Source organism: Ursus arctos, unplaced genomic scaffold (assembly GCF_023065955.2).
Source record: "Ursus arctos isolate Adak ecotype North America unplaced genomic scaffold, UrsArc2.0 scaffold_25, whole genome shotgun sequence".
In the NCBI taxonomy this organism is placed as follows: Eukaryota; Metazoa; Chordata; class Mammalia; order Carnivora; family Ursidae; genus Ursus; species Ursus arctos.
Window position 1 is genome coordinate 45,397,504 of NW_026622930.1, and position 18,158 is coordinate 45,415,661.

The window sequence follows — 18,158 nt, forward strand, 5'->3', positions numbered from 1 at the left end:
ATTGGATCCTTTTGTCCCATCCTGTGATACAAACTACCTTCTTCTGCAGCTGTAGCAGAAAATAGGAAATTAACTTATTGTATGGAGGGTAAATGGCCTGTAGACTCAGGGACACCAGCCATAGCTGAAGGTGAGGGGTAAGTGCAAAACCAGAAATAGTGAGCCTGAGCAAAAGTTTACAATACTGAATGATGAGACCCCATCCCTTTTCCGACTGAAACTCTTTCCCTCTTGGCTTCCTGAAAGCTGGCAACTAAGCTTATGCTCAATCTTGGGAGGAGACTGAAGGATTCTTCTGGAGAAGCTGGTCAACCCAAGAGGAACAAACTAACTCAGATACCAACATTTAGAGGTTCCTGAACCAAAAAGCAAGATCCTTGCCAATCACTATATGTGCACTGCCCATCATTGAAAAGCTCCGCCTGCTCGCACACAGCTTCCAGTTAGTTTTTTAATGCCCCCCTCTTAAATATGGGAGCCACAAGACCAGATAGGAAAGCTTCTACATAAAGGTAGAAACCAAAGTAGAAAATGAGAATAAAAGGAAGTTGTAAAAAACAATGTACCATAGAAAACACCAAACTATAACTTATACAGAAATACAGGATAGATACTGTAGTCTTGAAACAAGAATATGATAGTATTTTTCTTTTTAAGATTTTATTTATTTACTTGACAGAGAGCGAGCGAGCACAAGCAGGCGGAGCGGCAGATGAGAGAGGGAGAAGCAGGCTCCCTGCCAAGCAGAGAGCCTGACACAGGGCTTGATCCCAGGATTTTGGGATCAAGACCTGAGCCGAAGGCAGACACTTAACTGACTAAGCCACCAGTGCACCCCCAAAATATGATAGTATTAATACAATTCAGAGACCAAGACGGATCTCTCAAAAATTAAAAATACGATAGGACTTTAAAAAATGTAATAGAAGAGATAGATAGCAAAGCTAAAGAAATCCTAGTAGATGGTCAGACAATAGGAGAAAAGAACTAAGAGAAGTAAAGGTTCTGGCCAAGAGATCCAACTTCTGAATCACAGAATTTCTAGAAAAAGAGCACTGAATAAAACACAGGAGGAAGCTGTCATCAAAGAAGTATTACAAGAAAAATTTCCAGAACCAAAGGATATGAATTAGAAGATTGAAATGACTCACCGTAACATCTGTAAAAGAGAAAAAATCACACCTAAAGCACACCGTGACATTTCAGAACCCTTTGGTTTACCACATAAAGGTATATCTAAAAAATGGGTCTCAGAATAGCATCAGATTTCTCATGTCAGATTTCTCAGTGCACTAGAAACCAGAAGCAGAACTAGAAAGCTAAGACAACATAGGATTCAGCAAACAAGGAATCCCACTTAGGAAAACAGTAAAGAAAATGTCAAGGTGATGAATGAAAGCGATAGGATTTGACCACTGCACAGCAGGCCTAGAGAGCCAACTATTCCAGGAATAGGATGGGTGGGAGGGGAGGGCTCCAGGAGGTCTGTCTCTTAAAAAAACGGGTAAATTACATGATAGGCTTGCCTATATTGAGAGGAGTTTTCTGTCTGTGGCAGTTAGGGGACTAATTTCTGATAAAATGACCTGTATCATATGTGATCTTGAATCATTCTAGTCCAAGTCCAGCAGTGTTAATTCCCAGAAGATGGAGCAAATGGAAGATCAGGCTTTCCATGTTTGTCCTTTTCTTTAACAACTGTAAATAGCAAGAATAAGAAGTCTTTACAGAACTTTTAAACACGAAAAGAGGAGGAAATTAACAAGTTGAAATTTCTTCAGAGCACCCTAAACTGCTTTAAGTTTCCTGAGGGTGATGGGAGTTTCAGACAACTAAAAAGATTCTTTTATTACAGTCTTCCCTTTTTTGTTTTCTTAATTTTTTGTAGCATGGAGTTATTAAAGTGAGACCCTGAGTGATTTCTGGAATATTAGAATTTGTAGTAACGAGTTACATGTCACATTGACAGCACTCGTACACACTGAGAGAGATATACTTAAAAATTAAAAATTTAAATAGGAACAATTAGGCAAAGTTTGGCAGGAGACAAGGGAGCTTTGCAAAGAAAAAAAAAAACACCCCCCCAAAAAAAAATGGCAAAGTACCAAATGCATAGATCCTTAATCTGTGTTATGTCTTCCTAGAGAGTTCTGTTAAAGTCATATAAGGACTCTTTCTTTTTTTTTTTTTTTAAGATTCTGGGTTTTTTTTTTTTTTAAGTAATCTCTACACCCAATGTGGGGCTCGAACTCACAAACCCCGAAATCAAGAGTTGCACATCTGCCCTCTGAGCCATGCGAGCACCCCGTGAGGACATTTTTCTAATCATACCCCCACACTTCCATCCTGATCCTGATTCCATCATGATTCTGATACCTGACCTAGATAACTGCTGTTGCTTATAGGGTGCTGTGTCCATTAGGTGTACCAGGGCAGGATAAAGGTACGATGCCAGTGGTTATCTGCCTGTAGGAAATTCTTGGTTGAGTGAATTCTCTTACGGTCCTAGAACCTGGAGACTAAGGAAGAATTTTCTATACTGAAAATTTAACCCAGGTTGACCTTGTTTTTGGTTTTGGGGCAAGATGAGTTCCTTCCAGCTATCTTTCAAGTTAGGGTTTAAGAGTTTATTATCTCTTTAATCTTTACATTTTAAGATGCCTTTTTGGAACTGAGTTATTTAACTGACCAGAGACTGATTCCACTCAATTGAGCCAAACAATTTTTGCTGACAGTTTGTTATTCCTAAATTCAGGGACCATTTAAGAGGACTGTAATTGAAATGAATGCTAAGAAATGTATTTCTAACTTGCCAGTGGCTAGGTATCTTTGTGTGATAGGTTTTAGGTCTAATGTGGTTATTTTGATTCCACAGTGTCTCATGCAGGAGCCTCCATGTCATCTGCTTCGTCAGACACTGGAATGAGCCCCTCATCCTCATCTCCCCCACAAAATGTACTCGCTGTAGAATGCAGGTGATACACGTTTTCTCTGCCTTCCCAGCAGTTTGCTGCCATGGACATAAATCCCAAAATCCTGAAATACAACCACAGAAAGCACTCAACTGGTTTGACATTGCTAAGTATATCCTGTATACTTTTCCAGGCTGGATTGTATCTATTCCCTCTCTTTTCTTTTTTTCTGTTGCAAAAAAATAAGCTGATTAATAATTGAAGGTTAGGCAGCCTGCCATATTTGTCATAATTTTTCCTCTTTAATTTTTTTCATTTTTTGTGAAGATAAAAAAAGGGCACTTAGCAAATTCAATTTGTATAATAAAGCTTTCAAATGTTATAGAAATCATAGACAAGCAAGTGCACATGATAAACATCAAAATATTATCCAGCTGAATAGTGACTGCTGCACTTTCACTAAGATGTATTTGAACACTTGGTGAGTAGGGGGTTTATGTTGTGTTTTTTTTTTTTTATTGTTGTTGTTTTTTTATTTTTGTGGAAGCACTTGCTATTTAGAACTGCCAAAGTATATGTTCAGCAGTGTGCCCAGGTTTAAAGGTGTAAATGGGACAAAATAAATTGTGAAAGGAAGTGTAGTTGACTGAAAACTACAGTTGTAATAAGTCTTCCACTTTTTATAGGATTTTTGAGCACACAATTATGCAAATATTTTAATGTTTATTAATGTTTACAGTGGAATTGTGAATAAGTTTTCAGTGGACTATCTTATCCCTTGACAAAAATATTTTGTCTTTTTTCTATGTAATTTCAGAGTTTTTATTTTGTTACAAAAAGACAAAAATGAAATATATAACAACAATGAAGTTATTTAACAAGATTTCTAAAGCTGAAAATTTTGTGTAAAATAAGGTATTATCTTGCAACTTGTTAAATATATTTATTCAGACATTGGATGTTGTATTTTTATGTATTTTTTAAAATATTAATAAAATTGAAAAAAAGAAAATTCTAGGTTAATTCACTCTTTGGATGACAATAGCTCTCAGCTGTCCCTTTTACAGGAGGTTGCATCCAGTAGCTTTGCCTGTATTGAAGGGCGTCTGTCTCAGTCCTTCAAACAGTATAGAACAATACATGGGCATCTGGATCATTAAAGCATGTCCTCGTTTAGGAACTTTGGCAGTCCTAGTATTTAAACTGTTTTGAGGATCAAATGTTTGGTTGCCCTTAAGATACTTTGTCATAGTTTTTATGTTTGCTATACTGCCGAATAAATTTCTATCTCCCAAAGTTGAGATGCAACAACTAAGTAAAGCAACTATGTATGCTTTGTCTGTGAATTGTTCCACAGACTGATACATTTTGTAAATAATTCCAAAATCATGTATTTAAAGCATTTTTGCCATATACATTATGTAAAAAGGTGGTTTTTTAAAATCAGTTTTTAAATTCATGTTTGTACATTGAAAGGGGTTTTTTTTAAACCTCCTTTTCTGTGTTTAATATGCTGTAGAGTAAAAACCTAGATGCTCTAGACTGTATATCAGGATCTGATTTACGAGAACCAAGCCAGAGCCAAACACTAGTGATGGCATAGCATTACCGAAATCATTGTTTCTTTATTTCATTTTACCACATTGTGAACTTGTGATTCAGATTCCTTCCATTTTCGCAGAGAATTAAAAAGAAAAAAGTACTCTTGTAAAATGCACTTTTCTGTCTTTTCTTTGCAAAGCAGAAGTATTTCAATGTAAAATAAAAATGGAGCTCAGTGGGCAGTATTAATAAACGCCATGTTTTAAACATAGGCTTTATATTTTTAGTTTTCATTTAAGTGATTGTTTTTTTCCCCAAGTGCCAGTAACTTAACAGTTGGAAAATCAGACTTTGCAAAACAGAGCATATTCGATATATTTGTCAGTCTTTACAATAAAATATTTCTAGTACTTAATTATAAAAGTGAAAAATGTCATTCAAATCATTTCAGTTGGAACTAGGAGGCAACCTTAGATTCATGTGTTAGATATTTTAATGATTTCCTTCGAGTAGCAATTCAGTAAGTGAGAGAACTAGTTATCAGCTTGAATACCATCCCTTCTAATCAGTATAAATCTGGTAATGAAGTATTGGGACCTTGCTCCAGAGAACAAAATTATGTATTCATTCAATGGGTATATGGACACTGTTAAAATCCTTTTATTTTGGAGCTGGAGAGGATTATGAAAGTAAGTGAATATTAAGTATTAAATTCAAAACTAGGCATATTTTGAGTTTAGCTAAAATTTTGGATAGTGCTTGCATGTGACTAAAAAAGTGAAAGTATAAAGACAGTCTTTAATATCTAAAGTAGAAGGTGCTATCTATAAAGTTAAGTTCTTGAAGATTATGGAGATTTGTTTCACTATTCCACTGTGTGCTTTCATTGTTTATTGTGTTTCTAGTTTTCCTGTCCTTCACTAAGAAACATGTTTGTACTTAGCATATACATATTATGTCTTCCATAAAATTGCTTTAAATTACGGAAATCCATATGGGTTAAACTATTAATTTGTTTATATATCTTTCTTATAAGTCCTAAAATATACCTTTCTTATAAGCCCTGTAATTTGACCTGTCAACACTGTGAAAGCATTTGAAGCTATATTCAAACACATATAAAAACTATTACCAGAATTTATTCATCAGCAATTTATCGGTTATCTGCTAAGTGCCAGGCACTGTGCTAATAAGGCCCAGAAGTTACAACAGTGAACAAGACAGAAAAAGGTCCCTGTCTCTAAGCAATGTATAATCTAATGTGGTAGATTACGCACAGGGGCCATGACATACGATCTAGGAGCCCAGCGAGGAACTTGGAAGGCAAGGGTGGTCAATGAAGGCTTGGCAGAGAAAGCAGCAGTAAAACCGAGCCCCAGTGAACATAATGAATTGGCTAAGCAAATGGGAGAAGAGAGATGGGAGAGTAAAGCGCTCCAGGCACATGGGGCTAAGAGGTAATGAGCCAGGGCAGGAATAGACTTGAGGTAGGAAAGGCAGGAGCCAGGTCATGCAGAGCCATTCATTTTGTAAATAATTCTTCCCAAATCATGTATTCAAAGCAGTTTCGCTTCCTTAAACCCAAACACTGCACCTGCCCACCTCTGCCTCTTGTTCCTCTGTTTCCCCCACCACTCTATCTCTACTTGTCCAGAGCTATCTCCGGAGCCACTTTCCATGAAGCTTTTGCAGACTTACCACCACCACCTCCTCCTTTTATGCTCTCATAGCATTTTCAATCTATTATTTTACTTGACAACTTACCCTGTATCATGTTTACTTACGCATTGTCTTTCTACTTTACTAGATGTTAGCTCTTTAAGTACTTAGTCATACTTGTAGCCCACAAAGTGCCTGATCCAGCCTCTAGTAATACACAGTAAGATGGTCAAAACTATGTTTAAGTTACTTTTGAAATGCTATTGTTTCTGTTTTTTACCAGTGATTCTTATGTATAAGCCAGACTTTATAAATTACCTTTGTGGTTCTTTTCACAAGGTGATAACGGTAAAATATCATTTAAAAAGTGTAAAGTAGACCTGTTAAACTGTCTAATCCCTAACTCAGAGTATTCTTAAACTGATGAGTTTTTTTCCCCTCCTCATTTCTTCTTCACTCTTCCATTACTCCATGTAGTTACACACAGATTTTTTTATCCTGTTCCAGGAAGACTACAGAATGTGATGGCATTCATCATTAGTGAAGGTTGAAGGACTCTTCAGATGAGGTCTGCGCTAATGGGAGAATTTCTAATATATGCTTAGTGTTTTCACGCAGAAATTTTTTTTTAGTTATTTACATTTTATTACAAAACCAAATGATGTTTTTCTTGTTAAGCACAAAAAATCCTTTTCATATATTCATGTTAGACCCATTTTATCTTTTTAAACAATTACAGGGGCAGTGTTTATAATTTTGGAATTTACAGTGAACATAATTATGAAACTATCTTCATTTTGTAACCTGTATCACTAAAATTCATTTTGAAAAGTTCTATTGTGAAAAACTTAAAACTTCCATGTAAATATAATAAATGATTATTCTGCACAGTTAATTGGATTTCTTCTCAAGGCTAAGTTATATTAAACAAGACAGTCTGATTCAAGAGTCTCACCACTTCAAGTTGCCAGATTTAGCAAATAAAAATGCAGGACACCCAGCTAAATTTGAATTTCAGACCGATAATTTTTTAGTATAAGTATGTCCTATATAAAAATTATTTACCTGAAATTGAAATTTAACTAGGCATCCTGTACTTTGCCTGCAAATCTTACAACTAGTTTCTCTTCCACTATATTCCGAGACGAATTTATTATCCTCCAGAGAAGATTTTTTCGGTCCCCGAATGTTTTTATGGAGGATAAGAAACTGCTGAAGTTTCTCCTGGTTTCCAAGGATGAATGTGCCTTGGCTGTCCATAAGTGATTTTTAGAATTAACCATTTCCTTGATGTAGTCATTATCTCCAAGACCAGCCCTGTAATAACTAAGCTTTGACAAAACAGTTTTGAATGCACTCAGACTTCACTGGTGGTTTTCCTTTGATGGGGCACTTTGCCCACCAAGTGGTAACTGCTCTCTGAAATTTTCTTGGTCTTGGATCCCTATCCAGACCTGCTCTCAAAACCTAAACTAAATCTCTCTTGAAATTAAAAGCTTTCTAAGGCATTTAATAATTATTAATAAAGCCACTATAAATATACACATAAAGGCTTTTGTGTAGACATATGTTTTCATTTCCCTTGGGTAAACACCTAGGAGTAAGGTGGTGGAATTGTATGCTGTATGATTTTTGCATTCCCAGCAGTGATACACAAGAATTAAGTTGTACTACATCCTTGTCAGCACTAGATATATTGGGCCTTTTTTTTTTTTTTTAACCATTCTAACAGGTGCGTAGTGGTATTTCATTGTGCTTTTAATTTGCATTTCCTTAATGATTAATGATATCACACAGATTTTTTATTGTCTAGCAATCCCAAGCATTAGAAAGTATGTAAAGAAATGGGAACACCCATGTACTGCCTGCAAGTGTAAATTAATATGTCTATTTGGATTTGACGTTACCTAGTAAAGATGTAGGGGAACACCCCCTTTGACCCAACAGTTCGTATATCCTAGAGAAAATCTGCATATGCTCGAGGAGATCTGTATTAGACTATTCTTTGGAGCATGATTTGTGTTGACCAAACATCTTAAATGCCCATGAATAGAACAATGGATAAATAAATTACGGCTAACTAATTAACTGCAGTACTACAGAGCGGTTAAAATAGATGGACTGAGTTAAATATATCAACATGAATAAATCTCAAAAACGAGTGAAAAAAGCAAGTTGCCAAATAATACATACATCTTTACAAAATTTAAGGATGCAAAACAATACATTGATTTTGTTTATGTAGCCGTAAGTATAAAAACATGAACGTGAATGATGAATACCCAAATTCAGGAATGGTTTTCTCTGGAGAATAGGGAAAGGAACAGGGGAGGGTATACAGGGGCGTTTATTCCCTCCTCCAAAAAGATGTAAAGCAAATATGACAAAATGCTAAGATTTGATAACCTCAGTGTTTATCATATTATTCTCAATCCTTTACTATATTTGACATATTTTATAATTTGGAAAAAAACAGCTAATGAACTACTGCCCAGTAAGGTGAAGATAACTGATGGAACTCAGTACCATTATCAGTGAGTCAAGGTCCATGCATATTATCTCAGCCCTATGAGAAAAGCATTGCTATTTTGTTTTGACACATAAGGAAACCAGTTCCAAATGGTCAAGGTAATAATAAATAGCAGAATTAGAATTAGGACACCAGCCCATTTCTCCTGGCTTCCAAGTCCAGTATTTGTTTCATTACATTAGTGCTGTCTTATGAAGCTTCTGCTCCCTGAGAATAATGGTTGCATTTTTAACAAAGACATCATTTTAAATGACTACAAGGAGAACTTACAGGTCTGGGATTCTCCCTAATAAGACTTATAAGCACTCATTGTATACCAGCTAACTATTTGAACATGGCAAAGCACTTGACCTTCCTAAGTGTCAGTTATTATTACCTATAAAGTGAAAGGTTTCTGATTCTAAAATTCTGCTTTTAATGACTGTTTTAATTTCAGAGACATTTAAAAAGTTTTAAATCTATTTTTTCGGTGGGTAATACATCCATATGGTTCAAAACAGAAAAGACGCAAGACTATATGACAATCTCCCACCTCTGTGCCTTACTTTCCCCTTCCCAGAGAAAAGCAGTGTTAGGGTTAGGGTTATCCTTCCAAAAACATCTTTGCTTCCTGATTATTTTTGCAGCTACATAGTATTCTGTTATACCAATATACCACAATTTGTTTATCTAGCCCCATAATGATGGGACATTTTGGTTAGTTCTAATTTTTATTACAAACAATGCTGCAACTAATAGCCTTATACATATATGTCCTTTCACACATGTGTGAGAATACCTGTAGGATAAATTCCTAGAAGTGGAATTACTGGATCAAAGTATATGTGCATTTTTAATCTCAATAGATACTGCAAAATTGTCCACCATGAAAGTGTTGGAGAGAATGTGGTGGAACTAGAACTTTCACACCGTACTGGTAAGAGTACAAAATGGTACAACTACTTTGGAAAAATTTTGGCAATTTCTTAAAAAGTTAAACTTATATGACCCAGCCATTCCACCCATTGATTCTTAGCCAAGAGAAATGAAAGAATGTTCCACACATGGCAGCAGCAAAAACTTCAAACAACACAAATGTCTATCAACTGGTGAATGGATAAACTGTTCCATATCCACAGAAAGGAATACAGCCCAACAAGAAGAAGAACATATGATGATACGGACAACAAAACAGATGAATTTCAAAATAATTATGCTGAGTGAAAGAAGCAAGGCAAAGTACAAACACTTTATGATTCCATTTATATAAAATTCTAGGAAATACGTTACGATGTATAGTGACAGAAAGCAAATCAGTTTCCTGGAAACTTGGTGAGGAGTATGTAGGGGATAGGGTGGGAGTGAGAGATTACAAAGGAGCCCAAGTAAACTTTTGGCAGTTATGGATGTGTTCATTAATTTGGTTGTGGTGATGGTTTTATGTGTGTATTAAATATAAATATAAGTGTGCACTTTAAATGTGTGCAGTCTGAACATTAAAAAACCCCAAAACGTCTAAAACAAAAAAAGCACAGGGATCATGCAAGCCCAAGGTCACGGTGGCCAGCTAGTACAGAGATGAACTCAAGTTTAGTGAGGTCAGTGTTGCTTTTGCAGCCTGGTAAAAGCAATGAGAGACTTCTGCTTTTTCCCACTGAGGTATGTCATGACCTTTCTGTGGTTCTTTTGACCAGATATCTTAAGATCTTCCTGCTAATGTAGATATAATAAGTCCAATGTATTATTTTTTAAGTGGGGAGTATAAATAGAAATACTGTTTTTCATAATTTACCTAAGTTGATTTATATGTCTTTTTTCCTCTAACATCTGAGTATTTCTCAAATATCCTTCTGAAACACTGATGCTATTAAGTTGAAATTTTTACTGAAATGACATGGGTAATCATTCTTGGATTACACTTTATCTGACCTTCACTTCCTATTGTCAGAATTTATACTCTTTCATCCCAAATCGCTAGTTTAGTATCCCAAAATTCCTGACTTACAGTCTTATTATACTTCCACTGTGTCTTCAGCCTCTATTTTCCTTATTGTCTCAAGATTCTCTCCCTTCTCGATGCTAGCTGCCTGCCTCACCTCCCTTTATTAGCCTTCACTTGGGTCAAAGCATTTAATCTGGCTGCTGGAGATTCTGCTCAGTTATATCTTACCAGTACTAAAGTACTGACATAAGAGATAAGGAAATGGCTGGTATCTAAAATAGTGGTAATATTACAATAACCTTACATGCTGAAGTCAATGCTGCTTTTTTTTTTCATTCATTGGTTCATTCAACAGATATCAATAGAGTGCTTCCAGGGTATGTACGGCTCTAGTGGAGTAGGATTTTAGCACAATAGATTCAATTTGACAGTAAGAGTCTTCAAAAATAAAGAACTCTCTAGTTCTTTGAGAAGATCAATAAAATTGACAAGCCTCTAGCCAGACTGATTAAGAAATAGAAAAGACACAAATTACCAATATCAGGATGAGAGAGGTGACGTCACTACAGATTGTATCTATACCTATTAAAGGGATAATAAAGGGACTATCACAAACATCTTTATGCCAGTGAATTCAACAACTTAGGTGAAATGGGAAAATGCACTAAAAGACACAGTAACAAAGCTCACTAAAGAAAAAAATATATAACTCAAATAACCCTGTATCTATTAAAGAAATGGAATTGTAGTTATAGAACTTCCCCCAAAGAAAACTCCAGGTCCAGCTACCTTCACTTTTAAGTTTAAGGAAAGACATAGTACTACTAAATGTTTAAGGAAGAAATAATACTAATTCTACTTAAACTCCTCAAAAAATTGAAGAGGAGGTAATCTTCCAACCCACGCAATGAAGCCAGCAGGACTCTGACACCAGACCAGTATCCTTCATGAAGATATATCCAAAAATTCTCAAAATTTTAGCAACTGAAATCCAACAACATATTAAAGGGGAAACACAACATGGGTCAAGTGGGGTTTATCCCAGGAAAGCTGGGTTGGTTTAATATTAAAAAATCAATGTAATTAATCATATTAACAGATTGAAAAAGAAAAAGCATCTGACAAAATTAAACGTGCATTCCTGAAAAACACTCTCAGCAAAGAGAAGGACATGTCATTTCAGTAAAAATTTCAACTTAACAGCATCAGTGTTTCAGAAGGACAGTTCCTCAACCTGATGCGGGAAAAGCATCAGTTAACATCATATTTAGAGAGGAAAAACTGAATTCCCTAAGATTAAGACAGGGATATCCACTCTTACTGCTTCTATTCAACATTTTATTGAAGGTTCTAGCCATAGCATTCAGGCAAAAGAAAAAAAAAAAAGCAAAAGATCATGGACATCTAAACTGGTGAGTTTAGCAAGAATGCAGGATTCAAGGATACCTGGTTGGCTCAGTCTGTAGAGCAGGCAACTCTAGATCTCAGGGTTGTAAGTTCAAGTCCCATGTTGGGTACAGAGATTGCTTAAAAATAAAATCTTAAAAAGAGAATGCAGGATTCCATATCATTATACAAAAATCAGTCCTATTTCTATGTACTAGCAATACATAATGAGAAATTAAAATTTTAAAAATGCCATTTACAATTGCATCAAAAATATGAAATATGTTGGGATAAATCTAACAAAGGATGGGAAAGACCACTAACACTAGAAACTACAAAATATTGCTAAGACCAAATAAAGACAGTCTAAGCAAATAAGGAGATACACCTCGTTCATGCATCATAAAACTCAACATTGTTAAGATTTTCTTTGCATCTCAAATTTCATGCAATCATAAAATCCCAGGTGGTTTTATTTTTCGTAGAAATTGAGAAACTAATTATAAAATTCCAATGGAAAGGTAAAGGATGCAGAATATCCCAAACAACTCTGAATAAGAACAAAGCTGGAGGCCTAACTCTACCTCGTTTCAAGAATTATTATGAAGCTAACAGCAATAAAAACAGCATTTTGGCTTTTTCGCAACAGGTTTGCTGCCAGAACACAGTTGTCACGAAAACCACCACTCAACCTAAACCAAAATGGGAAAGGAAAAGACTCCCGTCAACATCATTGTCATTGGACACATTGATTCGGGCAAATCTACCCAATCTGATCTATAAATGTGGTGGGATCGACAAAAGAACTACTGAAAAATTTCAGAAGGAGGCTGCTGAGATGGGAAAAGGGCTACTTCAAGTGCACCTGGGTCTTGGATCGACTGAAAGCTGAGCATGAACGTGGTATCACCACTGATATCTCCCTGTGGAAATTTGAGACCCCCAAGTGTTACATGACCATCATTGATGCCCCAGGACGCAGAGACTTTATCAAAAACATGATTCCAGGCACGTCTCTGGCTGACTGTGCTGTCCTGATTGTTGCTGCTGTGTTGGTGAATTTGAAGCAGGTGTCTCCAGGAAAGGGCAGACCCGTGAGCATGCCCTTCTGCTTACACACTGGGTGTAAAACAACTAATTGTTGGTATTAACAAAATGGATTCCACTGAGCCACCATACAGCACGAAGAGACACGAGGAAATCATTAAGGAAGTCAGCACCTACATCAACAAAATTGACTATAACCCCGACACAGTAGCATTTTGTACCAGTTTCTGGCTGGAAAAGTGACAACATGCTGGAGTCAAGTGCTAACATGCCTCAGTTCAAGGGATGGAGTCACCTGTAAAGATGGGAACGCCAGTGGAACCACACTGCCTGAAGCTCCGGATTGCATTCTGCCACCAGCTCATCCAACTGACAAGCCCTTGCGTCTGCCTCTCTGGGACGTCTACAAAATTGGTGGTGTTGGTACTGTCCCTGCGGGCCGAGAGGAGACCGGTGTTCTTAAGCCTGGCATGGTGGTCACCTTTGCTCCAGCCAATGTTACAACTGAAGTAAAGTCTGCTGAAATGCACCATGAAGCTTTGAGTGAGGCTCTGCCTGGGGACAATGTGGTCTTCGATGTCAAGAATGTATCTGTCAAAGATGTTTGTCGTGGCAATGTGGCTGATGAGGGCAAAAATGACCCACCAATGGAAGCAGCTGGCTTCACAGCTCAGGTGATTATCATGAACCATCCAGGCCAGATCAGTGCTGGATATACCCTTGTGCCGGACTGTCACACAGCTCACACTGTTTGCAAGTTAGCTGAGCTGAAGGAGAGGACAGATTGTCGTTCTGGAAAAAAGCTGGAAGATGGTCCCAAGTTCTTGAAATCTGCTCATGCTGCCATTGTTGATATGGATCTGGGCAAGCCTATGTATGTTGAGAGCTTTTCTGACTACCCTCCTCCTTTCTGCTGTGACATGAGACAGACGCTTGCTGTGGGTGTCATCAAAGCAGTGGACGAGAAGGCAGCTGGAGCTGCCGAGGTCACCAAGTCTGCGCAGAAAGCTCAGAAGGCTAAATGAGTATTATCCCCAATACCTGCCGCCCCAGTCTTAATCAGTGGTGGAAGAACGGTCTCAGAACTGTTTGTGTCAATTGGCCAATTAAGTTTAATAGTAAAAGACTGGTCAATGATAATAAGGCATAAAAACTTCAGAAGGAAAGGAGAATGTTTTGTGGACCATTTGCTTTTTTGTGTGTCGCAGTTTTAAGTTATTAGTTTTTAAAATCAGTACTTTTTAATGGAAACAACTTGACCAAAAATCTGTCACAGAATTTTGAGACCCATTAAAACAAAAGTTTAATGAGAGGGAAAAAATACAGCATTTTGTACAAATAGAGCAATAAAACAGAACAGAGTCCAGCAATAAGCCTCCACATATGTGGATAATTGGTTTTTGATAAAGGCACAAAGACAATATAATGAAAAGAGGATAGCCTTCTAAAAAAACGATGCTGGAACAATTGGACAACCATATGCAAAACAACAACAAAAAAGAACTTGGAACCATACCTTACACCACATCAAAAATTAAAAACAATCACAAAACCTAAAACCATAAACTTTTAAAAGAAAATAGGAGATGTTTGTCACCTTATGCCTAATTGGGTGAGGCAAAGATTTTTTTTTAAAAAAAAGATTTTATTTATTTGAGAGACAGAGAGCGAGCACGAGCAGGAGAAGGGGCAAAGAGTGAGGGAGAAGCAGACCCTCTGCTGAGCAGGGAGCCCAATGTGAGGCTCCATCCCAGGACCCTGAGATCATGACCTGAGCTGAAAGCAGACGCTTACCCGACTTAGGCAGGCAGGTGACCCCGCAAAGATTTCTTAGATACAATATCAAAAGCACAGTACATAAAGGAACAAATTGATAAACTGTACTTCATCAAAACAAAAAACTTATTATTAAAAGAATAAAGACAAGAAACAACCTGGGAGAAAATATTTGCAAAGCATATATCAGATAAAGGACTGGTATCCAGAGCACATATAAAGAACTCTCAAACTCAACAATTAAAAAAGATGCAATGCAAAGAAATAGACTAAAGATTTGAACACACACTTCATCAGAGAAGATACATGACTGGCCAATAAGCAGATGTAAATAGTGTTCATCAAGAGAATGAGGAGACAAGCCACAAGCTAGAAAATACTTATAAAAGATGTATCTGATAAAGGACTGCTTTAGAACATTCAGGCTATTATAAAAACACCATAAATTCGGTGGCTTATAAACAAACATTAATTTCTCACAGTTCTGGAGGCTGGGGAGTCCAAGAAAGGTGCCAGCATGGCTAAGGAGCTCTGGGGGCCGCTTTTGTAAGGGCAGTAATCTCAATCGTGAGCGTTCTCTCTCATGACTAGTCACCTCCCCAAACCCTCACCTCCCAATACCATCATTAGAGATTAGGGTTTCAGCAATATGAATTTTGGTGGTACACATTCAGATCAAAGCAGACTATTTTCCAAAATAAACAACTACTCTTTAAAACTCAACAATGAGACAACAAACGACCAGATTTAAAAGTGGGACAAAGACCTTAACAGACACTTCAAAAAAGATGTACAGGTGGCTAATAAGCATATGAAAAGATGCTCCACATCATGTCACCAGGGAAATACAAATTAAAACAACAATCAGCTCTATTAGAATACAAAAATTCAAAACCCCAACACCACCAAATGCTGGCAAGAATGCGAAACAACAAAAACTCTCATTTGTTGCTGGTGGGAATGCCAAAATGGTACAGCCACCTTGGAAGACAGTTTGGCTGCCTTTAGTTTCTTACAAAACTACACATAGTCTTACCATATAATCCAGCAATCATGCTCCTTAGTATATACATTGACATGAGTTGAAAACTTATGTCTTCACAGAAATCTGCACACAAATGTTAATAGCAGCTTTATTCATAATTGCCAAAACTTGGAAGCCACCAAGATGCCCTTCAGTGGGTGAATGGGTAAATGTGGTATATCCAGATAGTGGGAAATTATTTAGCGCTAATTGAAATTAGCTATCAAGCCACGAAGAGACATGAAGGAACTTTAAATGCGTATTACTAAGTGAAAGAAATCAATCTGTCAAAGGCTGCATATTGTATGATTCCAAGTATATGACATTCTGGAAAAGGTAACACCATAGAGACCATAAAAAGATCCAGTAGTTGCCACCGGTTGGAGATGTAAGGGGAAGGATGGATAGGTAAAACACAGAGGATTTTTAGAGTGTGAAATTATTCTGCGTGTTACTTTAATGATGGATATTATACATTTGTCAAAACACTATACATTTGTACATCAAGCCATACCCTCGTGTAAACTAGAAACTTGGAGTGATAATGATGTGTGAATGTAGGTTCATCAATTGTAACAAATGTGGCACTCTGGTTGATACTGGGGGAGGTTGTGCACATGTTGGATCAGGGAGTATACAGGAACCCTCGGTACTTTCCACTCAATTTTGCTGCGAATCTAAAACTTCTCTAAAAAACTGTTTTTTAAAAGGTGTTGGATATCATGAGACATTAGGGAAATACAAGATAAAACTACAGCGAAAATCTACTACATGTCTACTAGAATGCTAAAAGTAACAAGGCTGGCCAACCAAATGTGGATGGGTGACTATATGAAGTAATTGGAAGTCTCATATACTATTGGTGGGAATGCAAAATGTATAACCATTTTGGAAAAATGTTTGGCTGTTTCTTAAAAAATTAAACATACTCCTACTATATGACCCAAGGAAATTTGGGGATGATGTATATTATTACTATCTTGATTTTTGGCGATGGTTTTATGGATGTATACGTGTCAAAATGTATCAAATGGTACACTTTAAATATATGCAACTTATTGTATCCCAATTATACCTCAATAAAGCTGTCTGGAAGAGAGAGCTAACACCTAGCATAGAACCATGGTTTGGGGACAATTATTAATGCTATCTCAATTTGGAAAATGACCAAAGCATTGTAGGAATTCTGATCCCCATAGCAAGAATGGTGTCTACATTTAAGAAAAATCTACATTTACCACAGAAATTTGCTTGAAAATTTTTAAATTTTTTCCCATATGGTTTCTGTGATAATTTCAACTACAGTAATCTGTTTATTTCTAACTGCTATAATAATTCTCCTACCTTTATATGTCGCTGTTTACTGTGTCCTTGAACACCCAGCCAATCTCCACAGTTTCCCTGGCCCCAACCTTTCCCATGTACCTCAGGGACTAACTATGAGTTCAGTGGAAGTGAAGGATGGGAAGGGGGGCTGGCAGAGAGGTTTCATCAGAAAATAAGAGCAACCAGCCTAAAAAAGATCATTTGGAGCTGGACTAAACCCATTACTAAGATTCTGAACCAAAAACCATTCCCAGATCACAGTAACACTGGATGCCGATGCTGTTCTCTCTTCTGTTCATGATTACAACTGGGTTTTGACCTAGACCCAGTTGCCATATAGAAGACTGGGGAAGGAACATACAGTACTCAAGAAAACAATGATATGTAACTTACACCTGTTAGCTCTTGTGAGGGCCTGGGCTGCTTCTGGGCCCTGATGGCAATCAAGCAGTAATGAGCACCTTGCTAGCACACACTAATATCGGTAAATTGTAAAGACCAGTTGAATAGCCTAATAAAAGAGAAATTATTTAGTTCTTTAGGTCCTTGCCCAGCTTATGCCTTCTCTACGGCTTAGTAGAAAAATCAAAACTCTGTATTTGGGGTCAGTCTTACCCCCATTCTTCCTGCTGTGTCTGAATAAAGCAAATATTAGAAAGAAACGCATCTAGACTAGTGAGCGTCATGGGTCTGTCAGAGTTGATTTTGCTCTGGGACCTTTGGCTGTCAGGCCCAGGCCAACAAATTCACACCCCGCCCGCCCCCCCGGGCTAATATTATTGCTTCCCAATTCCCGTTTTCTCTCGCTATTGAGCTAAGGTGGTTGGGGACTTTGGATGACTGGGTTCTTTTCAGGTGACAAGGCAGACCAGGTTGGGGAGCACTGGCTAGCAGTGTTCGGGTGCTCAGTGGGCAGTGCTGCGAGCTAGGAGAAGACCGAAGTTATGAGTCGACTTCAGTTTGCAGGAGGGAACAGGGGCTTACGGAGGATCCGGTTCCAGCTAACCAGATTCCTGACACACTGTGATTTGCCAG

At 37.3% G+C, this 18,158-nt stretch overlaps 1 protein-coding gene and 1 pseudogene across 4 annotated transcripts in view; both read left to right on the forward strand.

Moving 5' to 3' along the window:
* The window catches only part of ARID4A (AT-rich interaction domain 4A), a 65,292-nt gene extending 58,289 nt beyond the window's left edge, over positions 1-7,003 (forward strand). For all 4 annotated transcript variants that reach the window (XM_026480294.4, XM_026480296.4, XM_026480295.4 and 1 more), the window contains one exon: positions 2,876-7,003. In XM_026480294.4, coding sequence (XP_026336079.1) covers positions 2,876-2,979 — 104 coding nt within the window. In that variant the 3' untranslated portion in view covers positions 2,980-7,003. The remainder of the gene's footprint in view (positions 1-2,875) is intronic.
* Positions 7,004-12,603: 5,600 nt separating this feature from the next.
* LOC113242311 (elongation factor 1-alpha 1-like) lies at positions 12,604-14,427 on the forward strand (annotated as a pseudogene).
* The last annotated feature ends 3,731 nt before the right edge of the window (positions 14,428-18,158 follow it).